The sequence below is a fragment of the Bos indicus genome, chromosome 4 (assembly GCF_029378745.1).
Source record: "Bos indicus isolate NIAB-ARS_2022 breed Sahiwal x Tharparkar chromosome 4, NIAB-ARS_B.indTharparkar_mat_pri_1.0, whole genome shotgun sequence".
Lineage (NCBI taxonomy): Eukaryota > Metazoa > Chordata > Mammalia > Artiodactyla > Bovidae > Bos > Bos indicus.
The window spans coordinates 67,430,033-67,444,472 of NC_091763.1; the positions used below are offsets into that span (position 1 = coordinate 67,430,033).

A 14,440-nucleotide genomic window follows, 5' to 3' on the forward strand; every position below is an offset into this window, starting at 1 on the left:
GCCTAAGCCATAGAAGGATACTTGTAATAGGGGAATTTCAAGCACTGACACAGTTGTAAAGGGGTAGGCTGGGAGAACTATCCAAGTGATAGGTTTATACTTGTTTATGAAAGCCACACCTTTGTCTTAGCCCAGGCTTGTGATCCTTGAATTTGGTAGTTAGAAGGGGACCTTCTGGAGAAGGAAATTGCAACCCACTCCAGTATTCTTGTGGGGAATTCCAAGAACAGAGGAGCCTGCCGGGCACACTGGTTGGACACAACTGAGCGACTAAACTACAACAAAGGGGACCTTCTGGAGTATTTAGTCCCTTTGTTTTATTTGTAGATCTTACTTGAGAATATTTATTGAGAGTGGATCATATGACAGGCATGATGCTGAGCACAGTTTCATGCATTTCCTTATTTAATCCTCACAACTGCCTTATGAAGCTAGCGCTGTTATCATCATACCCATTTTACAGCTGAGATAAATGAGACTTGGAGAGGTTACAAGCTCATCCAGCCCAGAATTAGAACCTAAGCAGCCAGACTCCAGAACCCAAGGACTGTGGTCAAGGGACAAGCTAAGGATTGTAACCCCCTTCATGGAGATGCTTTCTGGAGCCTGGCTGCACATTCCTCACAAACTGCACTGTCTCCGGAACCCACCTATTCCCACAGAATAGATCTGTCTGTACAAGGGAGTCAAACATCCTTTCCATATTTTGTGCAGTCTCTAAGGGTTACTGCTGCTGCTGCTGCTAAGTTGCTTCAGTTGTGTCTGACTCTGTGCGACCCCATAGACAGCAGCCCACCAGGCTCCTCTGTCCCTGGGATTCTCCAGGCAAGAGCACTGGAATGGGTTGCCATTGCCTTCTCCACTAAGGGTTACTAACCTAGCCTTATACAAACAGTAAAGAAGTTCCCAGCTTCTTGGATATTTCTGTCTTTCTGGCCAAGACTTCATTTTAATCATAAAGGCTTGGCTTTGATCATAAAGTTTTATGGGGTAAATGGAGGTTTCAAATGATCTAAAGGCTTGAAGTCCTTGGAATGTAATTATTTCTCAAAGCGTGGAACTTGCTGAATTTTATTAGATAACATTTGAGCTGCTTTAACTCTTGAGCTCATGACAGATGTCTATTTTCAGTTATGTTCTTCTGACTTGCCAATATTTTCTTTTAGAATTGAAAACGGATTTTGACTATTTAATGTGTTTAATATTAGAAAAGTCAAGATTTAAGCTGCAACCTGAAGAACTGAATGGGGGCATATGGAAATGTTTGCAAATTGGGCCTCAGGCTTTTGGATAGCATATCTAAGTCAAATCAGCACATATTTACTGATTCTTTAGTTACATGGAAAAGAATACGAGTAAATCAGAAGTAATTATAAACTTTGTCTGAAGTGAGCTACCGTGCTGGACCAAGCAGCATGGCGACACAAATAATACCTGATTAGAGGAGATGTGTAGGCTGGGGACCGGAAATACTAAATTAAATCTGTTATGCACAGCTTCAGCCTACTGAGTTCTATCGACAGTGAGCAAATGAAGGATTCAGTTTGTTGACTGTGGTCCAGTATGTTCATGCTCTTTATTTAAAAGTTGAATTAAAAAAATAAATAAATAAAAGTTGAATTAACTACAGTCTCTAAACAAAAGTGTTTACTCCTCTGATCGAATCACCTGGCTTCAAGCTGGGTATGAATTTCTCTAAAATCGGCACCGAGGCCAGAGTTAGGGGGAGGTAAGGTGCATCTTTTTCACTTATTGTAGTCACTGATGGAATTATTTTTTAAAGCAGCATCATCTCAAAACAAAATAGAAATATATCATTTGGAAGGCATTAGACACTTTTTCATAAATTTATGTGACTAAAAGTTGGATACAGATCAAAATGTTTTTCTTATATGTCTATTCCTGTAGATTCTGCATTTCTTTTTAAGCCCATAGTCAAGAAAAATAGCTATTTAGGTAAAATCATATTAGAAGCCGCCCCCTTTTTTTAATCACAGCAGTGTGGTCTTGAAATTAGATGATGCATGGTCTAGCAATGTCTAGGAAGTTGTAGAGATTACCACAATCTGTTATGTAGAAACCAAAGTTCTAGTTTTCCCCATTCATTAATTTTCTGAATTAGGAGTGTTAAGGTTACCCCTCTTCTCTCTTCAGTAGAAATAATGGTGCTGAGTGAAATAAGATTCTATCGCAAGGCTAGATGAAGTCAAGGTTGTCCTAGCATAATCCGGTCCTCTTGACTGCTGTGTCCTGTGTGACTCCATGCAGCTTAGGCTTTTCACCAGTTTTTGTGGTAAAATTCTCTTCAAGGCACGTCCCCCTCTTAAAGCCATGTTCACTTTGATCACCCTCATACATGGGAGTAGCTCCACCACAATCTGTGCTTGGGGACAGCTAGACAACATGAAACTGGTGTGACTCTGTCCACAAGGAGAGCTCACCTGTTTTTTCTCCTGAGCATGGAAGGGTTCTCACCAGCCCTGAAGTGAATTCTTGAGGTACGTTCATCCCACCTGGAGTGGCTGGGGACTTGGTGACAAAGCAGGGAAAAGGGCATTGATGACCTGATGTTCCTCATTGTGTCATTGCTGAAGCTAACAACGGCCTTTTTCCACTTTCAAGCAGAGGTAAGGGGCTAGGGCCAGTAAATAGTGACACTTGGCAACCAGATTTAAAAGCCATTGCTCATTATCACGGATAAAGTTTCTGTAAGTTTTACCATAAAAGGTATACTTAGAAGCAAGTCACAGAATAAATATAACGGCGTCTACTTTAGTAAGAAATGTAGACGACGGAGAGTAGCTTACACAATGGTAACTGCTAACATATGTGAAGTTTCTGTCAGAGGACATTGTTTCCATTAAAGTATTATTCTCTGACATGGTGGTTTTTTTTTTTCTTCTGGAGGAGCTGATTGAAACTTGATTTTTAGATATAATTTTTTTTTCCTTCCTTAAAAGTAACCGGGTGGCAGGCCTGCAGTAAGTCTGCTGTGAATGTTGTTGAAACATGTAAGAAGGGAGAGATTCCGACGGAATACACAATTACAAGTTTCTTTAAGTCCAATTGCATTGTGCTTTTACACATCTGGATAATTAACCAAGCATTACATTCTCTCTAGACTATTTTTACGAGTACAGTATGCTCCTAACATGATTTCCATTAGGCTGTTCCAAACATCATTTAAGAACTCAGAAAGATTGCAGACCAAGATTCAAAACCACTGTTCAACTGTAATGTTGAGACCTTTTTCTCTCGTGGGAGAAATAAAAGATTGAGAGCTGAATTCTGAGATCCTTCTGATGTCAGAGGAAAAGTCTAGGTTTGTTGCTCCTTTAAGCTCCAACAAATACGAGCACAAACAAACATACACTAATTATCTCTGGCCCTTCTTGCCAGGGGTGAGCTCAAAATATGGTCACTGTGGAGCAAAGGAACCATATCAGGATAGTGCTGGAAATCGCAACTTCTTTAAATATTGGAAAGGAGTAATTACTAGGGGCAGACTAAAATCCTGACATGTTGATTGCTAATCGAGTTTGAATTATTATGATGGTTAAATATGTTTATCTGAGTTCCTCATTTGAAGGTCACTGCTGAATTCTAAAATAGTATGTGTTCAGATAGTTTCTGGCCACACTTTTCCTCTTTCCTTTTATAATTGCTTTGATGCTGTTCCGAGCTTTTATGAGGCCAGGGTCTGATCCGAAAGTAGAAGGTTAGTGTTAACTCATAGACTTCAGGAACTTCCTTGGCCAGCTGCTGCCCACATTGGTGAACCCCAGCCAGAGATCAGAGAAACCACAGGGCTGATAATTGTGGTTGTCGTTGCTTTATTTGTTGTTATGGGTAGAACTCAGAACAAAAGAGGCAAGAGTTCATAAAATTACAGGATCATAACTATAAGTCCTAAGGGGCCAAATAGTCCATTTCTCATCTATAAGACAACCACACCTAATTTCTTCCCGCAGAGTCTGGGCTTCTATTCTATTTAAAATCATATCTGGAAAAGGGAAAACTGGGTAAAATCAAATCGGTTCAGTTCAGTTGCCTCAGTTGTATCCGATTCTTTGCGGCCCCATGAACTGCAGCATGGCAGGCCTCCCTGTCCATCACCAACTCCCGGAGTCCACCCAAACACATGTCCATTGAGTCGGTGATGCCATCCAACCATCGGATGCTCTGTCGTCCCCTTCTCCTCCTGACCTCAATCTTTCCCAGCATCAGGGTCTTTTCACTTGATTTATTGTCTGGTTATCTTTTAAAGTGTTCTCAGTGGTCAGAGAATTGTTAAATCAAGAAATAAATGGTTCAGAAAGAATAAACAAATCTAATCTTGAAAAATAAAGAAAGAAATGTGTCTCAGCAAGGAGAATGAAAATAATTGAGATTTCATTATAATGTTTCGCTGTCCACTTTCCATAAAATAATCCTATAATTGTCTACTGTTTTGACAGTCTGAGTCACTCAACCAGTGGAATGATTAATGAAAACAACAGGGAAGGATTTGTCACCCTGACACAGGGCAAGGAAGTGTGTGAGTCATTAAAAAGCAAAAACCGAGGCAAACATCATAACTGCCAGGTTAGCAGATATGGACTGAACATTGAGGAATCTGTTTTGGATGTGGTTATATTACTACCCATGCCTGCCTGCTAAGTTGCTTCAGTCGTGTCCAACTCTGCAACCCTATGGACTGTAGCCAGCTAGGCTCCTCACTCCACGGGATTCTCCAGGCAAGAGTACTGGAGTGGGTTGCCATGCCCTTCTCCAGGCAATCCTCCCAACCCAGAGATGGAAACCGCATCTCTTTTGTCTCCTGCATTGGCAGGTGGGTTCTTTACTACTAGCACCACCTGGGAAGCCCCTTATATGAACTACCTATATACATATAGACATATATATATGTACACACACACACACGTATAGTGACTGCAGAGTGCACGTGTGCTCAGTCGTGTCTGATTCTTTTTTTTTAATTTTAATTGGAGGCTAATTACTTTACAATGTTGTGGTGGTTTTTGCCACACATCAACGTGAATCATCCACGGGGGCACATGTGTCCCTCCATCCTGAAGCCCCCTCCCACCTCCCTCCCCACCCCATCCCTCTGGGTTGTCCCAGAGCACTGGCTTTGAGCGCCCTGCTTCATGCATCAAACTTGCACTGGTCATCTATTTTACATATGGTAATATACATGTTTCTATGTTATTCTCTCAAATCATCCTACCTCTGCCTTCTCCCACATAGTCCAAAAGTCTGTTCTTTATGTCTGTGTCTCTGTTGCTGTCTTGCATATAGGGTTGTTGTTACTATCTTTCTAAATTCCATATATACATGCGTTAATATACTATATTGGTGTTTCTCTTTCTGACATACTTCACTCTGTATACTAGACTCCAGTTCCATCCACTTCATTTGAACTGACTCAAATGCATTTGTTTTTATAGCTGAGTAATATTCCACTGTGTATATGTACCACAACTTCCTTATCCGTTTGTCTGCTGATGGACATCTAGGTTGCTTCCACGTCCTAGCTATTGTAAACCGTGCTACGATGAACACTGGGGTACATGTGTCTCTTTCAGTCCTGGTTTCCTCGGTGTGTATGCCCAGCAGTGGGATTGCTGGGTCATATGGCAGTTCTAGATCCAGTTTTTTAAGGAATCACCACACTCTTCTCCAGAGTGGCTGTACTAGTTTGCATTCCCACCAACAGTGTAAGAGGGTTCCCTTTTCTCCACACCCTCTCCAGCATTTATTGTTTGTAGACTTTTTGATGACAGTCATTCTGACCAGTGTGAGATGGCACCTCATTGTGGTTTTGATTTGCATTTCTCTGATAATGAATGAGTTTGAGCATCTTTTCATGTGTTTATTAGCCATCTGTATGTCTTCTTTGGAGAAACGTCTGTTTAATTCTTTGGCCTACTTTTTGATTGGGTCATTCATTTTTCTGGTTTTGAGCTCCATGGGCTGCTTGTATATTTTGGAGATTAATTCCTTGTCAGTTTCATTTGCTATTATTTTCTACCATTCTGAAGGCTGCCTTTTCACCTTGTTTATAGTTTCCTTCCTTGTGAAAAAGCTTTTAAGTTTAATTAGGCCCCATTTGTTTATTTTTGTTTTTATTTCCATTACTCTGGGAGGGGGTCATAGAGGATCTTGCTGTGATTTATGTCAGAGTGTGTTCTTCCTTTGTTTTCCTCTAAGAGTTTTATAGTTTCTGGTCTTACATTTACATCTTTAATCCATTTTGATTTTCTTTTTGTGTATGGTGTTAGAAAGTATTCTAGTTTCATTCTTTTACAGGTGGTTGACCAGTTTTCCAAGCACCACTTGTTAAAGGGATTGTCTTTTCTCCATTGTATATTTTTGCCTCCTTTGTCAAAGATAAGGTGTCCATAGGTGTGTGGATTTATCTCTGGGCTTTCTATTTTGTTCCATTGATCTATATTTCTGTCTTTGTGCCAGGACCATACTGTCTTGATGACTATAGATATATGTTTGATTCTTTGCAACCCCTTGGACTATAGCCTGCCAGGCATCTCTGTCCATGGAATTTTCCAGGCAAGAATACTGGAGCAGTTGCCATTTCCTACTCCAGGGGATCTTTTCAACCCAGGAATTGAACCTGCATCTCTTGAGTCTCCTGCATTGGCAGACGGATATATATATATATATATATATATATATATATATAACCACTGAGCCACCCAGGAAGCCCAATAAAACAAAATTTTTTTTTTAAAACATTTCACTTTCTTATTTTCTGTAAGTGATCCACTTGGCAAGTGTGCAGTGGCTAATCCAAGAGTGGGTCCCAGTTCTGGGGACCAGAGACTCGCAATCATTTCAGGACTGTTGATTGAAATGTGATTTGATGAGAGAAATGGGAAGAGTGGAGGCAGCGAAGCCTGGATAGAATTCCAAGTGGGCACATGACTGAAATGCACAGACCTTTGTTTTCATGATTTTAAAATATAGGAAGATAATGTTAACTTTACATTGGCTCAAATTAGAGTAAGGGAAATAACATGTTCATAGTAGATGCTCGGAAACTGAGAGGGTGTTCCTTCTTAATCTCCTGCCTGAATATATCTCAGAGATACATGATGATCACAAAGGGGAAGGTGCCATAAAAATGTGACTGTTTTAGTCTAGATTTGTCATCACTACCTATAAAATACACACTCTTCTATCTCTGAAAAAGGCAAATGAGGGGTTTTATTGCCAGGTCTTATAACAAGACAACTTGAGTGATAACATCACTGGAAGGTATACTTTTTTAGCATTTGTACTAATTTCCAATAGAGAAAAAAATGTTTAGAAATGTCAGACGAGTCATTCATTTATCAGATGTCTTTTTATGTACCTAGTATGTGCTGGGCAATGTACACATGGTAGAAATAATAAGCCATGAAAATGGTAAACTTAGCCTTAATCACATTTGAGTCAAGTTTTCCATAATGTATTTTTTAAAGAAATTGTGTTTTGTGATTTATTTATTTTTGTGTCTACTCAAGTATCTATCATGATACCTTTGACAGAAAAGTTGTCAGATAAACCACCACTGAATGAAGAGTACATAATAGATCTTTACCAGTGAAATGATTATTCGAAAATGTTTGCTTTTTGGGGTCAATTTGTAGAACTATTACTTGATAGACTTACTGTCCCTAAAAAGAGAATATAGCAAAATTATACAAGCCAAATTTCAGACATGTAAGCACATCTTGATAACACCACATAGGGATGTTAAAGTGTACTCGTGAGTATGTGCTGTGCAAGTCACTTTAGCCATGTCCAACTCTGAGACTCTTTGGACTGTAACCCCCCAGGCTCTTCTGTCCTTGGGATTCTTCAGGCAAGAATATTGGAATGGGTTGCCGTGTCCTCCTCCAGGGGATCTTCCTATCCCAGGAATTGAACCCGCATCTCTTACATCTCCTGCATTGGCAGGTGGGTTCTTTACCACTAATGCTACCTGGGAAGCCCACTCATGAGTACACTTTGATTCAACACTTTGCCTAAATAATTATTATTACAAGAGGAGTTCATTAGTGAGGTGATTTTATATAAACTATGGAAATTACGTTCTTCTTTCATAATTTGGAGGTGGTTTAGGATTCAGAATAGGTCAGACCACATTTGGGGCTTCCCTGATAGGCCAGTGGTACAGAATCTGCCTGCAATACAGGAGACCTGGGTTCGATCCTTGGGTTGGGAAGATCCCCTGGAGAAGGGAAAGGCTACCCACTCCAGTACTCTCACCTAGAGAATTTCATGGACTGTATAGTTCATGGAATCTCAAAGAGTCAGACAGGACTGAGCGACTTTCACTTTCACTTTTAAAATTGGGCTTCCCTGGTGGCTCAGCAGTAAAGAATTTGTATGCAATGGCAGGAGACATAGGAGACGTGGGTTCGATCCAGGGGATGGGAGGATCCACTGGAGAAGGGATAGGCTACCTACTCCAGTATTCTTGGGCTTTCCTTGTGGTTCAGCTGGTAAAGAATCGCCTGCAATGCGGGAGACCTGGGATCGATCCTGGGTTGGGAAGATCCCCTGGAGAAGGGAAAAGCTACCCACTCCAGTATTCTGGGCTGGAGAATTCCATGGACTACAGGGTCGCAAAGAGTCAGACATGACTGAGCGACTTTCACTCACTCCTACACTCAGACAAGGTTTAATTCTGGCTCTACCACTTAACTTCTTTGAGCCCCAATGTCCTTACGTCGACATGGGAATAACAACTCCAGCATATGATTGTGGCATGGAATAAAAATGAAAACTTTCCAGAATTCTCAGACTGTGAACTTTGGAGCCCTGGAAAGCCTTGAAAATACTGTGAAAGTTCTACAGGTCTATATGTACCCACCTAATGCCTCTAGTCTATCTAAAACATATGTGCACTGCTGATTCTCAAAGGCATGTAAGTTAACTCAAAATTCATTCATTCAGCAGCTGTTTATTGAGCACACACAAAAACACAGCACCAGGCACAGGGAAAACATTCATAAACAAAATAGACATCTCTCTGTGTTCATGGGTCTTCTGTTCTAGAGTGGGTAGAGGATAACAATGCACAAGATAATAAAAGTCTGTTGGAGAATGATAAAGATTAAGATGAAAAAGGAGAGAAAGGGAGTATAAAATATCAAAAAGTAGTGTTAAGGAGGGCAACTCTGAGAAAGCCTCACTTAAGGAAGTGAGGGAGTTAACCAGATGGATATCCGGGAAAGAGCATTCCAGGGACAGGAACAGCTAATGCAAGGGAAGGAATAGTGCAGATCACAGTTAAGATTTGGTCTGAGAGGGGCTGGAGATGATGAGCAAGAGGACAGTAGAGGATAATGTGAGGGAAGTGAGCAAATCATGTCAGCCCTTATGCCTCAGAAAAAGGACTTGGCTTTTGCTTTGAGGGAGATGGGAAGTCATTAGCGGGTTTGAGCAGAGGAGTTGCTTGATCTTATTTGACAGACCACTGTCTTGAAATTAAACTGGAAGAGCAAAAACAGAGGCCCATTGAGGAGGCTACTGCAAGAATCTAGGCGAGAGATGATGGTGACCTGGGGCAAGGTAGTAAAGTATGGATGTGGAAAGACACTGGATTCTGCGTTTGTCTTGATAGAATAGATAGAGTTGATGAGATTCACTGATGGACTTTTGTGAGGTTTGCGTGAAAGAGGACAAGACCAAGTGTGTTGGCCTGAGCAGTTAGAAGAACAAAGTTAACATTAATGGAAAGAGAGGCTGCAGGGAGGATTGGAGGGTTGCAGCTTCATTTTGAACATAGGAAGTTTAATACTAGACACACAAGTGGAGATGTCAGGAAGGCAGCTTTTTCATGGAAGGAATACAGAACTATTTTTAAATATCACAACCAATAATAGCTCTTTTCAGAATAATCTAAAAGAATTATTATCATGTTTATGTCCACAAAATATTTCAAAATTTAAAAAGAGCCTTTTACTGTAAAAGGCTGAAAACAGAGGTAAGTTCAAGTGACCATTTTAGTGGCCAATAAATATAATTTTTCCTTTTCCTCTTCCTTTAATACATGTTGATTTCAAATTTTGGCATCATTATACAGATTTTGAAATCTTAACTTTGGATTTAGATTTTTTTTTTTTAAATAAAGCTTGCAATGGAACTTTCTGGTAAGAGAAACCCTAAGGATGGCAGAATTGTGTCCATGTTATTTTCTTTTGGAAAGAAATTAGAACGTTCACTTAGTACTTTGTACTTCTGACCTGTAACTTGCACGTCACTTGGTACTGTTGGGGATGACAAAAGAAGGAAGGGACTGAGCTCTGCGCTGTTGTGAAATTTGCAGTGTGAGGTTAAGAATAAAATGCATCGTGCAAGTCTTGTGGAAATCCTGCTTGTTTGATTGTGATTTTAATTCACCTAAATGTGCCATTTTAGTAGCACCGATATGTGATGGTTTGTTCTAATGTCTGCCCTTCTCAGTCTTACGCTGGGAAGTACGTGCCAGCCATCGCCCACTACATCCACATACTCAACCCTGTGACGACCATGAAGATCAACCTGAAGGGAATTGCTCTCGGAGACGCGTATTTTGATCCCAAGTCGGTAGGTGGCTCTTCTTTCCTTTCCATTTTGTTCCTTAAGGAGATGGAATCCCCTTTAATCAGACAGAGGCTCCTCTTAACCCTAGAGACCTAACTTCATAAAGGGAAATACTGTTCCTCAAATGCTTTCTAATGATTTCAATCTTCTAATTTTTACCAAATGTTCTATGGTGTCAACTTACTGTGTCAGCGTAGGTTGGCTGAGTGCAAGTGTCAGTGTGTGAGTGCCTGTGCTTGGTGTGTTTGTGTGTATTTTGTGTATGTATGTGATATATGGGTGTGTATGTGTGTTGTGTGGTTATGTGGTATATATGTGTATGTGTGTTTGTGTGGTGTATTTGCATATGTTGTGTGGTAGGTGATGCCTGTGACGTATGTTTGTGTGTTTGTAAGTTTTATGTCTGTGTGGGTGTGGTGTATTGTGTATGCATTATGTGTGTTGTGTGTGTGTGTTGTCCCGCTCCACTAATTAACAAGTTACAGAGGGTTATTTCTCAAGCAGACGGGCTCCCCTCACATCCCTTTCTCTCCCTGTCGTGTCTGTGTTTGCCTCTTTTCTCCTCAGATCATAGAGGGCTACCCATCATTCCTGTTCCAAATTGGCTTGTTGGATGAGCAGGAGAAAAAGTACTTCCAGAAGCAGTGCAATGACTGCGTGAAATTCATCCGCCAGGAGAAGTGGCTTCAAGCCTTTGAAGTGAGTTCTAGGTCCCGCACTGCCCTGGAGCAATAAGCACCATCTGAGAAGGTCCTGGAAGCACTGGGGTGCCTGGCCTGGTGTTTTATTGTTAGAGAAGCTGTATCCGGGGTGCTGTCACAGTCAGGAGGCGAGACGAGTGGGCTCATAAGGAAGAAAAGGACTATCTGGGTTTCTTTGAATTTACTTTGGCAATATTTTAAACCTGAGATCACCTCGGGGTGTTTATATAACTGTGTCTTTCATTAACTGTTTTGATTTCTGTACATGCTGTGTCGCCCTCGAGGCATCCCTGCTATAGGGAAATCAGAAGAAAGGCAACCTGGAAAGTGGATGCATATGCGTCCACATGTGCTCTAAGCCCTTCAGAGGGGAATATCTGCACACGGGGCTCCAGCTGGGGAAGTGGCCGCAGTTTAACAAATGTCACATGTGCCTGTGTGTCTGGAACAAAGAGTATAAACGGTGGTGTGGTCGTTTGCAACTTTTGCAAAGAGCTGTTGGCTTTTGTGAATATCATCACATCACTCTCCTAAAATTGAATTTGAGGATCCAATAATATGATTATGTTCTTGAACCATTTTTTTTTGGTTGTTTAAAACCTAAGACTCTACTAAATATTAGGATACATGGGGGACTTTGTTTGTTTGCTGGCCTGTGCGAACAAAGATCATGTGTAAGCAGTCTTCCTTGGGGTTATGCCACCTTTGCCATAAAGCCATGATGTTTGACCCAGTAAATGTGGTGTGACTGAATTTTGAGGCCTTTAATCTTGTTATTGAAAGCACAGCCTGTCACCGTTAACCTAACAGCATTGTTATTATTAAAGCTGAGGCCTGATATTAATAGACTTAAGGCGCTGCAGGTCAGCTGGTTCAGATCAAAACAGGAGACATACAAATTTATGGAGAAGAGTGGGGTAACAAAATGATGCTCCATTTTACAAATAGCCAGGGCACTACCTGAAAATCCCCAGGAAGTGATGCTGTGAATTCTGACAGCAGCAAGCTGTGTGAGTGCTGGAGCTCAGGAAGTCCTGGGTCACTCTGCAGGATGCTGGTGGGCTCCCCTTTCTGCTCCAGGACCCTTGATATGGCTACAGTGTGCATACAGGATTTCTTACGCAATTGTGAATGTGACGGAAGAAGGATCTTATTGGAGACATGCTGGGTCATTCTTCAACTCACAATCACAGTATTTTCAAGACTGGTTTTAGGCTATTTACTGTGGTAGGCAGGAAGGGTAAAAAGGACTAAACTTTCAGAATTTAGAATTAATATGAAATATAACATTGGATGAGGCCCATCTGCACATGAGACAGGCGATGTGTTTTTGAAGAAGCATACAGGGATTAAGCAATATCAAGAACAAGAACATTTGATAGCTTCAAAGGAATAAAGAGGGACTTCTCTGGCAGTCCTGGGGCTTCCCTGAGAGCTCAGTTGGTGAAGAATCTGCCTGTAATGCAGCAGACCCTGGTTGGATTCCTGGCTCAGGAAGATCCACTAAAGAAGGGATAGGCTACCCACTCCAGTATTCTTGGGCTTCCCTTGTGGCTCAGCTGGTAAAGAGTCTGCCTGCAATGGGGGGACCTGGGTTTGATCCCTGGGTTGGTAAGATTCCCTGGAGAAGGGAAAGGCTACCCCCTCCAGTATTCTGGCCTGGAGATTTCCATGGATTGTATGGTCCATAGGGTTGCAAAGAGTCGGACATGACTGAGTGACTTTCACTTTCCCTGGCAGCCCAGTGGTTAAGACTTTGCTTTCCAATGCAGGGGGTGGGTGTGAGATCCATGGTGGGGGAGCTAAGATCCCACATGCCTCACAGCCAAAATACCAAAACATGAAACAGAAGCAATATTGTAACAGATTCAATAAAGACTTGAAAAATGGTCCACATTTCTTTTTTTAAAAAAGGTAGGGGGATAAATAAAGCAGATAGATGTCTGTGGTGCATGCTCCAGCAGCCTAAGCACCCACGGAATTAGTGAAACTATTGAGAAGTTCAGGTGTTTTGTATATTCCGAGACAATGAGAAAATGGCATATGAGGTCTCTCCCAAACCAGATTCACCAGAAAAAAGAGAACCACACCCCCACCCCAAAATCCTGAAGGTATGCAATGTCTCTGTGGATCACTGGTCCAAAATCTTGTGTGATAAATGAAAACGCTTTTGCTTTTTCAAGGGAAATAAAATGATACTTAGGTAAGTCAGCAGGTAGTGGGAAAATGTGTTTCAACTTATGCAATCAGTTCAGTTCAGTTCAGTCACAGTCGTGTCAGACTCTTTGCAACCCTGTGGACTGCAGCATGCCAGGCTTCCATGTTGATCATCAACTCTCAGAGCTTACTCAAACTCACGTCCATCGAGTCGGTAATGCCATCTAACCATCTCATCCTCTGTCATTCCCTTCTCCTCCCGCCTTCAATCTTTCCCAGCATCAGGGTCTTTTCCAATGAGTCAACTCTTCCCATGAGGTGGCCAAAGTATTGGAATTTCAGCTTCAGCATCAGTCCTTCTAGTGAATATTCAGGACTGATCTCCTTTAGGATGGACTGGTTAGATCTCCTTGCAATCCAAGGGACTCTCAAGAGTCTTCTCCAACACCACAGTTCAAAAGCATCAATTCTTCAGTGCTCAGCTTTCTTTATAGTCCAACTCTCACATCCATACATGACTACTGAAAACACCATAGCTTTGACTAGACAAACCTTTGTTGGCAAAGTAATGTCTCTGCTTTTTAATATGCTGTCTAGGTTGGTCTTAACTTTTCTTCTAAGGAGCAAGCGTCTTTTAATTTCATGGCTGCAGTCACCATCTGCAGTGATTTTGGAGCCCCCCCAAATAAAGTCTCTCACTGTTTCCACTGTTTCCCCATCTATTTGCCATGAAGTGATGGGACTGGATGCCATGATCTTAGTTTTTTGAATGTTGAGTTTTAAGCCAACTTTTTCACTCTCCTCTTTCATCTAAAGGCTCTTTAGTTCTTCTTTGCTTTCTGCCATAAGTGTGGTGTCATCTGCATATCTGAGGTTATTGATATTTCTCCCAGCGATCTTGATTCCAGCTTGTGCTTTTTCCAGCCCAGCATTTCTCATGATGTACTCTGCATATAAGTTAAATAAGCAGGGTGACAATATACAGC

The 14,440-nt window shown here is 41.3% G+C and overlaps 1 protein-coding gene across 5 annotated transcripts in view; it reads left to right on the top strand.

The window, feature by feature from the left end:
- Window positions 1-14,440, top strand: part of CPVL (carboxypeptidase vitellogenic like) — a 130,347-nt gene that overhangs the window by 64,191 nt on the left and 51,716 nt on the right. For all 5 annotated transcript variants that reach the window (XM_070787901.1, XM_070787900.1, XM_070787902.1 and 2 more), the window contains 2 exons: window positions 10,477-10,599; window positions 11,164-11,295. In XM_070787901.1, the coding sequence (XP_070644002.1) occupies window positions 10,477-10,599; window positions 11,164-11,295 (255 nt within the window). The remainder of the gene's footprint in view (window positions 1-10,476; window positions 10,600-11,163; window positions 11,296-14,440) is intronic.